The sequence below is a fragment of the Mya arenaria genome, chromosome 4 (genome assembly GCF_026914265.1).
Source record: "Mya arenaria isolate MELC-2E11 chromosome 4, ASM2691426v1".
NCBI lineage: Eukaryota > Metazoa > Mollusca > Bivalvia > Myida > Myidae > Mya > Mya arenaria.
Window position 1 is genome coordinate 60,866,800 of NC_069125.1, and position 17,866 is coordinate 60,884,665.

At 38.4% G+C, this 17,866-nt stretch overlaps 1 protein-coding gene across 2 annotated transcripts; it reads left to right on the forward strand.

The window, feature by feature from the left end:
• The first annotated feature begins 9,307 nt into the window (after positions 1 to 9,307).
• Positions 9,308 to 14,460, forward strand: LOC128229726 (carbonic anhydrase 2-like). 2 transcript variants are annotated; one of them, XM_052941534.1, is made up of 9 exons: positions 9,308 to 9,560; positions 9,734 to 9,885; positions 11,406 to 11,564; positions 11,890 to 12,008; positions 12,222 to 12,296; positions 12,412 to 12,504; positions 12,627 to 12,708; positions 12,916 to 13,067; positions 13,634 to 14,460. In XM_052941534.1, exons 2-9 carry the CDS (start codon positions 9,744 to 9,746, stop codon positions 14,075 to 14,077), a joined length of 1,266 nt encoding a protein of 421 aa, XP_052797494.1. In that variant the 5' UTR covers positions 9,308 to 9,560; positions 9,734 to 9,743; the 3' UTR covers positions 14,078 to 14,460. The 2 variants fall into 2 exon arrangements, with proteins under 2 accessions (XP_052797494.1, XP_052797495.1); XM_052941535.1 differs by having other exon boundaries at positions 9,315 to 9,560; positions 9,717 to 9,885.
• The last annotated feature ends 3,406 nt before the right edge of the window (positions 14,461 to 17,866 follow it).

A 17,866-nucleotide genomic window follows, 5' to 3' on the forward strand; every position in this document is an offset into this window, starting at 1 on the left:
CGGTTTGAGAATTTCATTGTTTCTTGTTCCATGCCCATTTTCGAAAGAAGCAAAACGCTATAAAATTTCCACAGTGCAAACGTAGGGTAGAAGGAACAAAACATAATCTCTTTAAAAAGTTAAATTCTATATCGTTTTAAAGTCCAATATTAAGCAAGCATTATAAATGTGTCCGTTCAACCACGTACAACTTCACTAATTTTGACGAAGTTTTGGTCTAAAGAGCTTTAAAACGATTTCAGGTGCCAAAATGTTTGATACTATACAATCTCGTTGTTTTTAAGGAAGTGATCTTAAGGCAGTACTGTTCCCTATTCTTTTCAATATATATCTCCCAGATGCCACACGACTTTGTTTTTTTTGATCCACTGTAACATTTTGACACCAAAATATATTTATACTGTCAAAAGAATTCTTCAAACAAAAATCAAACGGATTTTCAACCAATACTTATCAAAAATTTGGCCGATTTTTTTTTATTCCTCTTAAAACCAAAACCTTTATCAACGGATGAGTGAGTTAGTCTGGCCAAATATTGTACCTCAAAACTGAAAACTTGTTCCTTTCCCCACCCACTTGTGTAATGTGAAAGGCCAAAAAATGTCCCACATTTATCTGGATTTTGGGAGATTTTATACGTTGTGTAAAAGTAATTTCGTACATAATTTCCAAAACGCTACAATTTTGTCCATCTTTATCCCATTTCATAATAATGACTGTGGAAATTGTTTCTTGAACGAAAAGCAACATTTTTTTTCGCTGCCTAACAAGTGGACCCTGAGAGCTTGATGCTGTCAATATAGGTATGAAGTCGGTCATTTTTGGACAGACGGATATGTTGTACAAATAGCGTCGGACCGGGCGACAAGTTGCAGTGGACACTCGCGCTTGACCATGTGAGTACGCCGGAAAAAAATGGGATCAACGTAATAGGAAATTATAGTATAGGATTACCTTTTATAAAGCGTAAAAAGTTAAATATATGAAAATAATCAGCGATTACAGATGTCTGAATGAATCATTTAATGTAGGTAGTTAACAGTGGCATAAACTCGTGTGTTTCTTCCTTTACTGCAGGTTTATTAAATGTGTTTGCACATGTTTAGGAATGGCGGTGATTCGTTTTGGCTGCTGGCGTTGATAGCCGTCCTGTGCCTCCACAGCCGGTCTTGCGACGGAAGTACGCTTTATCAGTGGCTGGTGGACAGTCAGACACGCTTTAACTATGATCCCAACCCGAATAATATGTTAGGTATGGAATTGACATGTATTTAAAAAGTTAAATCAAATTACAAAGGTATTTATCAATAATCATTGTGAAGATAAGTTTACAATTTTACATTATAAATGACTACAGTATTCACGGTTTACATGTAACATTTCATACTATCACTAGAGGCACAGTTGCGTCTGATTTTACAAGCCCACGTTTGTAGGGGTGTACAACTGGCCCCAGACGTACCCTGCGGAGTGTGGCGGGCCTCATCAGTCGCCGGTGGACATTCAAACGGATAGAGTCCGCTATAACAGCCGCTCGTGCAGCTGCCCGAGGCTCATGTACCACAGCCCAACACTCAGGGGAAGCTTCAAGAATAATGGTTAGCTGACTGAATTTTTTTGTCTGAATCTTATGCAACATTAAGGTTTTTGCCGCCTCTTGAACATGCCGTGTTCTAGCGAGAAGTCAAGCGATTGCATCACCCACGTTAATGCCTTACTGTTTTATTGTAAATGCATTTAAAAGATATTCATTTTGTATACTAACCGTATAACATTATTGTTTCCCGTGCAACTAATGATGACATTAATCGTATATTATATTGTCTTGCCTACATTTTACTGTATTATTTTGTTTGTGAGGTCACTCGCCGGAGTTCGAGCCAGGCCAGGAGGAGGACCTGATGGTCACTAACATCCCGCATCGCCCCGGGCTCTACAAGATGCACGATTTCCATTTGCACTATGGAGGGGTCACAGGCAGGGGCTTCGAACTACAGGCAAGAATCCGACACGTCAACATTTTTACACTGTTTTGTACCAAAAATTGAATGACTACTTTTTCAACAAATGCATATACATGTAGTATGATTATATATAAAATGTAGCTAGAGCATAAAAAATCTTCCCTTATTTCAAAGATAAGCGAACCTGTCAACGGTGTCCCGTTATAGCTATCTTTGAAAGAAGGATCGAAGACGCGAAGGGACGACGGCAAAGACACAAAAGTGCGAAGGCGAAGTAACGAAGAGACGAAGTCTAAGGCATGCTTGTACGAAGGCGTACAAAGGAAAGGACGAAGTTGAAGACAAGAAAGCAAAGACGCGCAAGTACGAAGGTACGAAGACCAGGGAGCGAAAGGTACTTCGCTTTTTCGCCTTCATACCTTCACTCATTCGCCTTCGTCCCTTCGTTTATTTGCCTTTGTCCCTTCGCTTGTTCGCCTTCGTCCCTTCGCTTGTTCGCATTTGTGTCACCGCCATCGCCCGGTTGCGTCTTCGCGGAAGAGCAAAGACACGATGGCCCTAACGGAACCCCCGATATTTATTTTACCTGACATTCTAGACAAGTTAGCATCTACTTAAAAGGTGATGGAAATGAACGGACATCATTGTATGAACCATCCGTAATGGAATTGAGAAGATCAATTTGTCAAAGTACATGTATTTTAACTTAGCAACGCATAAACATTCATATCAATATAGGGTTTGCGGTTCCGGGGGAGCGGAGTGATGTCGGCGGGGTCGGAGCACACTGTCGACGGCCTCAGATTTGAGGGAGAGGTGAGCGCGGACAAGATATTTCAACGGTAGTGTGCCCGTGTGTTATTATTCCAATATGGCAGTCCTTTTTTCTATATTACACGTGTGAACCATTGACATACTGAACAGTTTTGAGATAAAAGGACAGTGGTAATTCAAACTTTCTTGCTAAAATCTTGCGCACCTCAACCCCTGTGTTTTTCAGCTCCATGTGGTGTTGTATAACAACCGATACCCGAACCTAGAGATGGCAGACGACAAGGAAGATGGCGTTGCAGTCATCGTGTTCCTCATACAGGTGTGTCGTGGTCATTATTTGCTCATTAAAAATGTGGCGTTTGTATCTTGTTCTCCCTACAACTGCATTATTTATATGGTGGCATATAACTGCGGTAGATATTCTGTTAACGTTCGCGCATTGTTTCGCGTTAACCACTTAATTTTTGCGATAATTATTTAGCTATCTAGATAATATTTGCAAAACCTTTTCGGCAAGATATATATCATATGACTTAAAACTGGCTTGAAAGTGCACAGAACTGCCACCTGTTATTTTAGCTGTACAACATTAACAGGTTAACTAGTTAGTGTTTGCGAATTCCATTTAACAAGTAATAACTGGTTAACTAGATAAGACTCGTGTTACCGCTTATCTATAAATGCATTTTTGGCTTTTAGCAGTGACTGGTTATCTAGTTATGATTTTTGAATTCCACTTAGTAACCTACTAACTGGTTAACTAGGTAATATTCGTGTGACCAGTTACGTATAGATGCATTCCAGATTCAGGCACTAACAGGTTATCTAGTTACGGTTTGCAATTCCACTGAGTAAGTAACATACAAACTGGTAAAACGAATTTATCTAGTTAACCAGTTACTATGTCTTACCAAAAAGGTAACGCAACTATTAAGTAAATAGTTAGATACTTAATATTGCAAAAATGAAGTGGTTAACACGAAACAATTCGCGAACGCTATCAGGTTATCTTACGGCAGTAATATGCCACAATACATTTTTGTCCACTACAAGTACATTAGAGTTCTCGTTCATTAACTACGCGTGCATGATATATCTCGTTTGTCATCTACGCGTGCATGATATATCTCGTTTGTCATCTACGCGTGCATGATATATCTCGTTTGTCATCTTCAAGTGCATTATATATCTCGTTTGTCATCTACAAGTGCATTATATATCTCGTTTGTCATCTACAAGTGCATTATATATCTCGTTTGTCATCTACAAGTGCATTATATATCTCGTTTGTCATCTACAAGTGCATTATATATCTCGTTTGTCATCTTCAAGTTCATTATATATCTCGTTTGTCATCTACAAGTGCATTATATATCTCGTTTGTCATCTACAAGTGCATTATATATCTCGTTTGTCATCTTCAAGTTCATTATATATCTCGTTTGTCATCTTCAAGTTCATTATATATCTAGTTTGTCATCTTCAAGTTCATTATATATCTAGTTTGTCATCTTCAAGTTCATTATATATCTCGTTTGTCATCTTCAAGTTCATTATATATCTAGTTTGTCATCTTCAAGTTCATTATAGTTCTCGTTCATTAGCTACAAGTTTATTATCGTTGTCGTTTATCAACTACAAATGCGTTATGATTCTCGATTGTCAACTACACGTGCATTTTCAGTCTCGTTTGTAAACAACACGTGCAGTTAAGTTCCCTTTTGTCAACTACACGTGCTTTATACATCTCGTTTGTCAACTACACGTGCATCACTGGTATCGTTTGTCAACTACACGTGCATTATCGGTATCGTTTGTCAACTACACGTGCACAATTGTTCTCGTTCGTCAACTACACGTGCATTACTGGTATCGTTTGTCAACTGCACGTGCATTATTGGCATCGTTTGTCAACTGCACGTGCATAATTGGGATCGTTTGTCAACTGCACGTGCATTTTTGGTATCGTTTGTCAACTGCACGTGCATAATTGGTATCGTTTGTCAACTGCACGTGCATAATTGGTATCGTTTGTCAACTGCACGTGCATTACTGGTATCGTTTGTCAACTACACGTGCATTACTGGTATCGTTTGTCAACTACACGTGCATTATTGGCATCGTTTGTCAACTACACGTGTATTATTGGCATCGTTTGTCAACTACACGTGCATTATTGGGATATTTTGTCAACTACACGTGCATTATTGGCATCGTTTGTCAACTACACGTGCATTATTGGCATCGTTTGTCAACAACACGTGCATTATTGGTATCGTTTGTCAACTACACGTGCATTATTGGCATCGTTTGTCAACTACTCGTGCATTACTGGTATCGTTTGTCAACTACACGTGCATTTTTGGTATCGTTTGTCAACTACACGTGCATTACTGGTATCGTTTGTCAACTACACGTGCATTATTGGTATCGTTTTTCAACTACACGTGCATTACTGGTATCGTTTGTCAACTACACGTGCATTACTGGTATCGTTTGTCAACTACACGTGCATTATAAGTATCGTTTGTCAACTAAACGTGCATTATTGGTATCGTTTGTCAACTACACGTGCATTATTGGTATCGTTTGTAAACTTCACGTGCATTATTGGTATCGTTTGTCAACTACACGTGCATTATTGGTATCGTTTGTAAACTACACGTGCATTATTGGTATCGTTTGTCAACTACACGTGCATTATTGGTATCGTTTGTCAACTACACGTGCATTATTGGTATCGTTTGTCAACGACACGTGCATTATAGTTCTCGTCAGTCAAATACAAGTGCATAATAGTTCTCGTTTGGACTACCGATACATTTAGATGTAACAAAGGCTATAACGCAGTTAGAAATTGCTGTTTTATTCCTTTCAGAAAATTCCAGGGTCGACAGGGACTTCGTCCGATCCAAGACAGCCATCAGCTTTCTCAGAGTTTTTGGAAAGAAATATTCCACAGGTTTCTGCCTACCGTACGTTGACCCACCTTCCTGTCATGTTTCTGACACATGTATCACAGCAGTTGGACCAAAATAGTTGTAGATTGGAAGATAATGTTATTCATCATGATTTTGTCACTCATTAAAATGTTAACTTTGTAACAAAGCACATTTTATCAAACACTTATTGCATTAATAATTGGGTGATTTTGGTCTTAAACGCGGGAATGTATTCAATCTTTTGAGGGTTAAACGTGTATGCTATTTTGTGAAAAAGTCAAGAGTTATAAAAGCAGTATAAAACAGCTACGTTTTCAACTGCCAGATTGTTTTTTCTCCCCGATCGTAGAACATGTGTTTCCAAATGAGGAAATACATGTATATCGAAAATGTCTTGATACCTCAAGAATGCGGAAATTTCAAAATAAATAATCTGAACAGTAGGATTTAAGATCTATATTGCACGTACACTACCGCGTTTTACGATTGTACGCATACTTATTCTTATGCTTACTAAAATGTATATGGTAAATGTGCGTTTATGTCCCAATTGGGTAATTTCCTCCACTGATAAGCAAATTATGAAAGACAAAGATACATTTCTTGTTATTTCCAGAATCGAGTATAATGACTGAGGTGGATTTGAACATGTTCTTTAACCGACAGTGCCAGTTTTACACATATGCAGGGAGCACGACCACGCCTCCGTGCCATCAGTCCGTGCGATGGATCATTATGAAGGACCCCCTCATGGTCACGGAGAGAGCTGTAAGAAATACGGACATATATAATCAAGAAATAGAATCTTGCGAATACGAATAGCATTCCTTAATTTCTTACTTATTTCAACATCCTACCTTTAAATGTTATAAAATGTGTTTTACATTTTAGTGGTTCCGTTTGACCGGCTTACAGTCTCGTGGTGACTTTAACTCGCGTTTCGGGAACTACCGCACCACCCAGCCCCTAAATGACCGGATGGTTGAGGCGAACTTCATGCCGGAGAATGGCCCTGTCCGCCCCTCACCGGATGCGGAAATCATCGCCATGATGGCGCGCCCCAACATGTTGGTGTTGCCCTCCCCGGACGCTCCCCGGAGTGCCATGATGGCCGCGCGCATGACAGACGTTAACCCCGGCAATGTCACTGCTGACGCCGCAGGTGTATCAAGCATGGCGACGATGGCTGGCGGTGGTGCTGCACCTCCGATGGCTATGGGAGGGATTCTCCGGAGCTCGATGCCGATTCCTCCCGGAAGTCCAATGTCGGCCATGATGATGATGATGACGCCTGCATTAAATGCTAACGTTGGCCGGATTATTCAAGATTTCATGATGCGACCACGTGGTAGCCGGGGGACCGGCCCAGGTGTCATGTCGTCAGGCCAAGGGATGTCGGGAATGATGTCACCAATGGAAGCGATGGGTTCTGGAATGCCGCCGATGATGCTTCGAACTATCGGTTGATTGCAAGGAATATATACATTAGAGATACTTTTACTTTTCCGGGTTTCGGTTAATCTTGAAGGCTTTTTTACTCAGGACTTCTTTATCGTTATGTTTGATTGGATATTATACAATATGTAGCGTTAACATTAACGCCGTTATGCATGACCACACCATTGAGATTTGTTTGTAACCATGTATATGTACGCACGCAAGTTGTTATTATTACAGAAACTATTAAATAAAAAACTACTACTTGAAGACGTGTTTTCGTATATGTTTGAAAATCGTTCACCTTGTTGCGTAAGATTTTATTTCCGATATAGACAAATGAGAAACAGACACGTCCCAGGAAATACACTCTCTATCTCTCTCATATGCATATACATCTCTATATATGTTTATTTGCGTATGAGTAAGGATATATTCAAGTTTATAAATGTGTTTACAGTGAGTTGGTAAATAGAAATGGTTATGTTTTTAAACATAATGCAATTGACCAATTGATGTTAAAGGCCCACTCTCAGTTTGGCAATTATATTTGTTAAAATTCACTATTAAGGAACACACTACTTAGGCCTTTTGAACGCTTAAATGCCTAGTTTAAGGAATGTTTGGCATGATAGTCCCCTGCTGTGCATCTCCTGCTAATTGCACTGGTGTCACAGTAGGGGCAAATTTCCTGTGTATTCGTTAATTGGCTCAGGGCCATTTAGGGTCCATTCTATCATAAAACATCACAAACTGCACAGCAGGATACTTAGATCGGAGATCTGATAAGACAATTAGGCAATTAGATTAAAATCAGTTAACAGAGGTTGTGTACAAATACGCGGTTTGTGGTGGTGGGGGGGGTCTTCACTTCTAGAAGGCTTAAACTAGGCCTTTAAACCCAAACAGTCGTATGTTGACAACTTTTGTGACAACGATAACATCATTATTTGTTCTTAGAGTAATATTAACTGTTCATCAATGCCTCACTGTTCCATCCTCGTTTAGTAATTCAAAGGATCCTGGTGCCCACTTTGACCCTTTTGTTTCTTGTTTCTTTTCTATTTGTTATTATTTCGTTAGTATGTTCTTTGTTTAATTTCTAACTTTCGTATCTAATTGGCCTTTAACTGTGGTCTTTTAATTCACGTTACTTGACAGGCGAATGCAAAACAAAAGCGCAAAAGAATGATAATCATTTACCTTACTGCAATAAAATGAAGGTTTCTGTCATGCAAATTAGTTAAGACTTGCAATGTGCAGCTAAATAAGGCAACAATTGCAAAACTGCAGTATTTTTGGTTTTACGAATAGACCGCTTTTCCGCTGTATCATGATCAGGAACTGGCTGGTACAATTAAAACAATACGTGTCATTGAATTATAACATATTTTTTTGTATACGTTTTTATTTTGCAAAAGGATGATAATAAATTGTGTTTTATTATGCAGATTATCTAATGATCATAATATGCATAGAGGGACGTCCAACGTATCGTGATGTTGTTTTTGTTGACCCCCACAAACGTTTCCTCAAAGGCGTAAACCCAAATATTGTTTAAGTAAACATATACCGTCTTGAGGCAACATAATCGAAAGTGGCTATGAATTACGAGCATCATTAAATTTTGTTCATTGTAAGCTTTGTTATGATTTCAGCTTTGGATTTACGGAAAACGTAAACAGTCATTTAGGTCGCCATTGGCTGTTAATGACGACGGGCATCGGCTATTAATAAGGACTGCTTTCGGCCGTAAAATAAACGACTGAATTCGGCCATAAATGACGAGTGATATCGACTGTAAAATTAACGACTGCTTTCGGTTGTACATAACGACTGAATTTTATAAAAAATGACGACTGATTTCAGCTGTTGTTAACGACTGTTTTTGCTTGTAAATAGCGACAGCTTTCAGCGGTAAATAACGGCTGAATTCGGCTGTAAATGACGACTGCTTTCGGCTGTGAATGACGACTGCTTTCGGCTGAGAATGACGACTGCATTTGGCTGTAAACGACGATTATTTTGTGTAAGATGCAATCACGTTGCTTTTTACAACATAAATTGGAACTGTTTTTTCGATGCAGATTTACAGGTTATTTTAGCCTTTAGTGTAGTAAAAATCTTATCGGAAATTAACGACAAAGCTGCGTCTATTACACAGTTGATTGGTCGTGATTTGCCGCGAACTGCAAAAGGTCCAACTGAACCTTTTAATGGAAAACGATATTTGTGATATACATCCTTTATCAATATGTCGTTGTTGACGATGCAAGTTATTTCTGAACATCCCTCGTATCAAACATACGGACAGCCCACATTTAAATTGCAACTATAAAAGTCAGACACATTTCGGCCATCGCAGCTTGAGAGATCCAGTCGTGTTAGTGACAGTTGTATCCAATTGCAGGAATCAAAGTGACCGAGTGATAAGGTATCAAAGGTATGTGTATATTAACTATATATATATATGTACTATATTTCATTTATATCTCTCAAATCGTTATTTTGTTTTGTATAAATAAAAGACCACTTTGTTTAAAAAAAGAATCTAATGCTTATGATGTGACGTTTTGTACATCCTTTTTTATTTTAAAAGTGTTTAATCGAGTGCAGAGTTGTTTCCATGATGTGGTTTCACTTGTCGCTGCTGCTGGTCGCTTGTCTCCACTATAAGTATGTGGTCTGCCACACCGTCTCGGACGCAAACTCACCAAGCCACGACCATGGCCACTTTAGTTACGATCTGGATCCGCAAAACACTTATGGTAAGACATATGTGACATTTAAATTGGTCGTATTTGAATTGAGCAAGAGAAATAACAGTCGGCATGCTTTCTGGTTATAAGAAATATTTGGGTGACGTAAACTATTGAACACTCGAAAATGATATAATTGCCAGACAATTGTATGACGGTTAAGGTGTCCGCCTCTCCCTCCAGACCCAACCATCGGCAACACATAAGTACATAATTATATACATGTATGTTAAGCATGTCGAAATTGTTCTAATACTGGTTACTTGGACCCATATTGTTTCAATACTGGTTTCTTGGATCCATATTGCCGTTTCTTGGACATGTATTGATTCAATACTGGTTTCTGGGACCCATATTACTTCAATACTCGTTTATGGAACCCATATTGCTTCAATACTGGTTTCTGGGACCTATATTGATTCAATACTCGTTTCTGGGACCCATATGACGTCAATACTCGTTTCTGGGACCCATATTACTTTTAAATACTGGTTTCTGAGACCAATATTACTTTAATACTCGTTTCTGGGACCCATTTTGATTCAATACTGGTTTCTGGGACCTATATTGATTCAATACTCGTTTCTGGACCCATATGACGTCAATACTCGTTTCTGGAACCCATATAGTTTCAATACTCGTTTCTAGGACGTATATTGGTTCAATACTCGTTTCTAGGACGTATATTGCTTCAATACTGGTTTCTGGGACCCATATTACTTCAATACTGGTTTCTGGGACCCATATTACTTCAATACTGGTTTCTGGGACCCATATTACTTCAATACTCGTTTCTGGGACCCATATTACTTCAATACTGGTTTCTGGGACCCATATTGCTTCAATACTGGTTTCTCGGACCCATCCATATTGTCTCAATACTGGTTTCTGGGACCCATATTACTTCAATACTCGTTTCTGGGACCCATATTACTTCAATACTCGTTTCTGGGACCCATATTACTTCAATACTCGTTTCTGGGACCCATATTACTTCAATACTTGTTTCTGGGACACAAATTGCTTCAATACTGATATTTGGGACCCAGATAGTTTCAATACTGGTTTCAGTGACCCAAATTGCTTCAATTCTGGTTTCTTGGACCCATATAGTTTCAATACTGATTTCTGGGACCCATATTGCTTCAATACTTATTTCTGGGACCCATATAGTTTTAATACTGATTTCTGGGACCCATATAGTTTCAATACTGATTTCTGGGACCCATATTGCTTCAATACTTATTTCTGGGACCCATATAGTTTCAATACTGATTTCTGGGACCCATATAGTTTCAATACTGATTTCTGGGACCATAGTTTTAATACTGATTTCTGGGACCCATATTACTTCAATACTGATTTCTGGGACCCATATAGTTTTAATACTGATTTCTGGGACCCATATAGTTTCAATACTGATTTCTGGGACCCATATTGATTCATACCAGTGTATGGCTGGCGTCATAATCGAACACAAATGAGTTTGTAGTATGCATTTGGCGAAGAGTTCTCTGATATTTTGACAGGTGTATTAAACTGGGGGAAGGCGTTTACTGGTCAGTGTGCGGGATCCCACCAGTCCCCCGTAGACATACAGACGGACAGTGTCCGTTACCAGCCAAAACTTGCCTGCCCGGTATTCGTATCTACAGCCCAGAACGTTCGGGGTCACTTCAAAAACAACGGTACGTACCATGCTTTTATTTTGGCGTGTTTTCTTGATTGAAAAATTAAAATATATCAAGCTATTCATATATTATAAATCATTCGTTGTTAAAACACAAAAACAACAACAACAACAACATAACAATATAGCGTTCCCTTTTTAACTATTTCAAAAGGTTTGGTCTACCGACCGACCGAAGCACCGACATGTGTTGTATCAGTACACCCCTCCCCATCTCACCAGTCTCTTTGAAGTGGTGCATAATAATCGTATAATTTGGCCTCCACGTTTATGTATATTTTTACATTGTTTACATAAGCCTACGTTTTGCATCCATCTCGTAGGCCACGCCCCCGAGTTCATCCCGTTGCGGGAAGATGACCTTGTGGTGTCCAACGTCCCCTACCGGCTTGGCGACTACAGGCTCCAGGGTTTCCACATCCACTACGGCGGAGATATCGGTGTACGTGGTACTATGTGTGTATCTGTCTCTCACAGCACATTGATCATTAAACACACGATCTGAATACATGTAGTATGAAAATACTCAGTCTAGTTGAAAATATTCATATACACAAAACCTTCTTCACGGTCTCATTAATAGTGTGAGTCAAGAAATTAACTAGATTCGTGTATGCAAACATAATCATTTAAAAGGCACAACTATACAATGTAGGGCGAGAACGCGGGTGTCAGGACAAGCCATGGAGGGTCGGAACATGCCGTGAACGGAGTCAGATTTGACGGAGAGGTATGTATGATTGAAACGGTTATGGTATTTTTTCCAAACAAAGAAGTAATTCAACCGAATTTGAAGTTGACTTAAACGCACCTTATAAATCAAGATGTTCTATCAATAATTGCAGCTGCACGTGGTGCTGATCAACCGGAAATATCAAGATATCAGGGACGCAGAAACGCGAACGGACGGATTGGTTGTTCTCGTGTTTTTCATAAAGGTGAGCAAAACCGCTTTGCAAAACTACATACAGTGTCAAGATATTAATATGTTACATGTACTTAAGGTCAAGTTTTTTTTTAATAAACTAGTATACAAATAATTCGAATGCGTTTTTTTCAGACTGCGCCCTCAACCACGGATCCACGCGCTGCAGAGTTTTCCCAGTTCCTAGAGACAAACATTCCCGTAATAGCTAATCATGGTAACAACTTTAATATAACACCTACATTTACACAACTGTTCAAAATCGAAATGAAATTCAAAACGTGTCATATATACATGTATGTATATACATGCAAACGCTATGTATCGATGTCAGTTGAGTCACTCTCAGTGATTACTAGTACTTGTTGTCATTGTTTCCGCCCGTGTCAATAACGGCTTGAGGAATAAGTAGCTTGCATTTTAGATGTCAATGTCTCTGTCGCGATCAACTTGGGTATGTTCCTGGACAGGCAGTGCGACTTCTACACATATGCCGGAAGTCTAACTACGCCCTTGTGTCATGAGTCTGTCCGCTGGGTCATATTCGAGGAACCACTCACCGTCACTGAGACCGCGGTAAGGAGCCTGGGATGGCATTGCTCTCAGAAAATATTTCATTGCTGATGTTTTAACTGCAAATAGGCGACGGCAAGTGAACATACACCGCTCTTTAAGAGAACCGCTCTTGTCGTGCAAAAAGCATTTGTTTTTATGAAGAAATAAAGTATGGCAAATCATTAGGAGTGTTAAAACTAAGATACCAAAATGCTGGAACCCTTCAGCACGTTTTTGTTTTGCTCAAATATCGTTTTGAAAGTCCACAACTTTCATTACCATTGACTACGACTGTGTTGTTGCGTGATTGGTTGTTTTGTTATTACGTGTTGTTAACGATATGTTGTTAAAACGTAAAAATATCAATAATTTTGTATAAGTCCTTATGATATAGTGACTAAGGCGTCGGTTTTCTATTGTTGACTTGACTCTGCCGGCATGAGTCCGCACCCCACTTAAACAAAAATAGGTGTATTTTTTTCTGAAATTTCGAAAACCTATTTTTTTGTCTTAAAATATGAGCGAGTTCTTTTAAGTAAACATTCGACTCAAGCAGTTAAATATAGTCCGTTTTGCATGTGTTTCAGTGGCAGACGCTTGCGGGTCTTCAAGGCCACGGCGCGCACGGCAACTGTCGGGGCATTCAACCTCTCAATGACCGGTTGATAAAAGCGAACTTTCAACCTCAGCGGACCACGACCACCCAGGCTCCTGTCCGTGAACGGGTACGCAGTACGCGTAGGTGGATGATGAATCGACGTGATACCACGGTTACAACGGGCAGTCCTTTTTTTACCGATCCCGGCTTGACTATGGGTCCCTGGACTAATACAGACCCTGCCATGGACTATCACGAAAACACTCGTGCCTTAAATGATGGTTACCAGACACAGACTAGGAGAAGGAACGGCGGCCAAGGTTCCAGGCGGGGACGGCGGCACTGGGCAAGAAACCAGGCTGCAGATATTGAGCATTCAGAACTCCCACCACGATACCAACAATATGAAATGCTACTTGACATGCTTAGATAGAGTGCCAGCAGAAATTACGTCCAGTCTCTGTATTGGATTGAGGCGGGGCTACATGTAGTCCACCATGGGTTCGGATCTCGTTGATGAGTAGTGCTGGTTTTCACCAAGCAATGGTAAAAAGGTTATTTACCCATTGTGAATAGATTATTATAACTATATTAAATGCCCATCGTCTTGTGGTCAAGGCGAATAATATTGCATATGGAAGTTTAACGTTGTATTTGTGCATTATCACTTCATTTGAACATATTTATATTTATATACTCCCATTTCATATGTTGATAAGTTGTACTAGCTATTAATTCACCATGTTTGTATTTATATGTGGATACGAAGAAGATGTACCATACACATGTCTGAATAAACAATCTTCCAAAACGCTTCACATAGATTAATGGTAAAGCCATTTATGTTCTATTGTTTCCGGAGTAATGGACAACCTGGTTTCACTATGTATGGAAATAATAACAACACTTGTTTGAATTGAAATAAGGGCATTTATTCTAGAATGCCGGAAGTTTAAAGTTATTTTTCCATATCTGGACAGCTAAAAAACCGCCATAATATAAGAACAAATATAAAATATAAAAACAAAAGGAATAAGAAAATAAAAATAAAATAAATTCAAAAAGTGAGGTGAGCCAATAATGTCTTACGTTGTAGGAGAGGAGGAGAGGAGGAGGTGGTTTTCCAAATTTTTTAGCGTGGTTCCGCTTTGAATCTGAACGAAGAGTGATGGAATAGGAGTGCCTTGATTGGCTGATATTAGACACGTGGTTTAAAGTTTCGGTCACATGATTTAAGACGATAAGACAATTGGCTCTGACGTCATTGGTCTAAATATACATCTAATTAATATCAAACAAAGACATAAATACTTTTATATGTTTATAAAATGCATTTATATTTGCGCATCTAAGTCTTTTATTTTATCTCGTCTTTTCTGTAATGTATTAATGATTTTGGTCCATTTCACTGAGCGATCTTAGTCGTTCCTGAAGCAATCTCAAATCTGTACAAACACCAAAGATGGCAACACGTTGATTTTTTCTCATTTACTCTGATTAGTTTTCAACTTAAATACTGCCATATATATAAGTAAACACATAGTAAAGCTAAATAATCAACAGGAAGCTAGCCAGTGACTGTTGGGAGGTCGTTATTCATTATTGACCTCTTTGTAGACATACTGAATTCATTGCAAAGAAATGTGCCTTTCTTTTTTTCTGTATTATCAATTATGAAAAGCCTATTAAAACATGGAGCTGTCCTTTTGCGTATGATTAAAATTATACCATTTTTTTTCAAATACAATGCAGTAGAAAAGTAAATGATATCTGCTACAAGATAGATGGGTCTGTAGTTTGACGACACAATATTCATAAATTTCCTTTCGCAGAAAAAGTTCCTGGCGTCACTTAAATATTCTATATTAACAGCTTCAAGTCGTCAATCTGACAGTGATAAAGGCGTTTGAATACTGACATCTGCGACGTGCTTTCCAGTTTAATCGCCAACAGTTCTTGTTAATGTTACATATTAATATGTAAATACGCAAATGACAACGAACGTTCCAAAAATGTAAGAAACCACAAATGCAAACGTGACGTTAAGGTGCATCCGTTTTGAAAATTGTAAGACAGGTATACATGGATAAGTGCATGTGGTTTAATATACAAAGACACGAAAAAAGGAGAGAAAAGATGTCAATGATAAATGCATGTGCAAATAAACAACTGCTATGACCAGAAATACATTTGCAAACAAAAAGATAATGCAATGGAAAAATAAAGGCATGTGTAAACAATATGTTTATGCCAAAAGAAAACAAAAACAAGAATTTGCAAACGAGCAACAATGTAACGTTGTCAAGATAATTGTATGTGCATATACTGTAACGATACAACGAAAAGGTTTTCCAACATGATAACATGAAAAGAAGAGAGAAAGGAACGTACATGTGTACGATATATTACTTAACATGTATTTCGACATGATCTCAAAAGCATGCATTTTATCATATCAGTGAAATATCATTATCGATAGTGTTAAGCAAGCACGTAGAGCTATATTATTTTAAGATACGGCGTAAGTAGGTGATCCGATATTGAATACACGGGGCAGAATGAGAGCTAAGCTCGAAGCTCGAACCCGAATATGGCTTCCTGTGCCCCGTTTATCCATGACCGGATCACCTACCAACCCTGTCACGTATATATCACGCCATTAACCTGATTCAATTTCTAGAAAATGTTTCATTTATTGATCGCAATCGAAAAAATACGACGCCATTTTGGTATGATAAAATTGAGTGACCTAATATGGAAAAATATGTGGTATCTGCATGACATATAGCCTTTTATTGAAAATTTGTTTGGTAAGTACCAATATCGGCATATTGCATGGTCGTTCAGGAAACATAGGAACATAAGCTTCTTAAAGTGTTTGTATTTTGTCAGCAGGTCCCGTAAACAAGTAAATCACGGTAAACAAATATCGGTAAAATATTTCTATAAAAAAGTATCCTATTCCTCTCAAATCGAAGATTTCCACCAGATATCTTATCTTACTTTTACATATACGTTTAATTTTGTTTGGTCCAGGAGATATCAATGGTCGGTTTATTTCGGCTTGCAGTGTCACCAAACACAGTAACGTAACTTTTTTGTGGAGATTCTGATGTACATGTATCTATACTTCCATATATAATCTGCATCATTCATCTGCGGCCACTTGTATACAACTGGTTAATTCTTTGATTTGGTGAGTTAGTTGAAATGTTTATTGATTGGTCAACAATTATCCAAAAATTATTGTTGACCAATTGATAGCTTGCATGTTCAAACCTGTAAAAACAAAAGAACATCTTCCTGTGCCCTATTATTTGACAAAAGCACCTCTGTTAGAGATCCAGGCGATATTGAGGTGTTGACAAAATATTTTCGCAATATGTACCCTGGTCTTGAGAGTGAACACTTCGATAACGATTAAAACAACTACTGTAGAGCGAAACTGCTGAACAACTTAAAGCTGTACTCTCACAGATTGAACGTTTTGCCATTTTATTTTTATTTTTTGTCTTGAAACGAGCCAATTTTTGCGAAAATCCATAGAAACCAGTGGTATAAGACTGCTGACAAAAAATAGATCGCAGATTTTTATATTTAAGTTCAAAAATTCATGTTTTATGCATTTTTCTTCAACCGTTAGTAACGGTTTAAGCCATAAAACATTCATTTTTGAAAGGAAATATGCAAATCTGCTATCTGATCTTTTACCAGCAATCTTTTATCATTGGTTTGCAGATATTTACGCCAAAAAATTGCTCTTTCCAAGGCAAAAAATAAAGAACTTGTAAAAACGGTAAATCTGTGAGAGTGCAGCTTTAATATTAAAGTACAACACAATACACTGAATAGCACTTCAGAAATATACCTATCAATAATACTATCAGGCAAAATTCCAAAAATGTACTTGAAATGACGTCAATAGCATTTTACCCTGTCTACTTCGCAATCAAACTAGGAGTCCATTGATAAAAGTAGTATTTATTCAAATGATTTCCATTGATGAATATCTTGCAAAGCGGCAAAGAACTCGAAGGTTAAACCGTTTGCTATAGTGAGTACATACTACTGTGCGCATCGACTATAAAATACCATATTTTGACTTGAATGCCAAGTAGTCCTTCGATATGGTAAAATACTACATCTAGCCATTTGGTATCAAAGGCCATTTTTGTGTCGAGCATAGCGTTTTGCTGGCGGTTTTGAAATTCCATGTATGTTT

What these genes read in the sequence shown, in the direction of transcription:
- LOC128229726 (XM_052941534.1), top strand. Translation starts at nt 9,744, where the DNA reads ATGATGTGGTTTCACTTGTCGCTGCTGCTGGTCGCTTGTCTCCACTAT. An exon ending in GGATCCGCAAAACACTTATG is followed by an intron (nt 9,886 to 11,405) that starts GTAAGACATATG and finishes ATATTTTGACAG; the next exon opens with GTGTATTAAACTGGGGGAAG. An exon ending in GGGTCACTTCAAAAACAACG is followed by an intron (nt 11,565 to 11,889) that starts GTACGTACCATG and finishes TCCATCTCGTAG; the next exon opens with GCCACGCCCCCGAGTTCATC.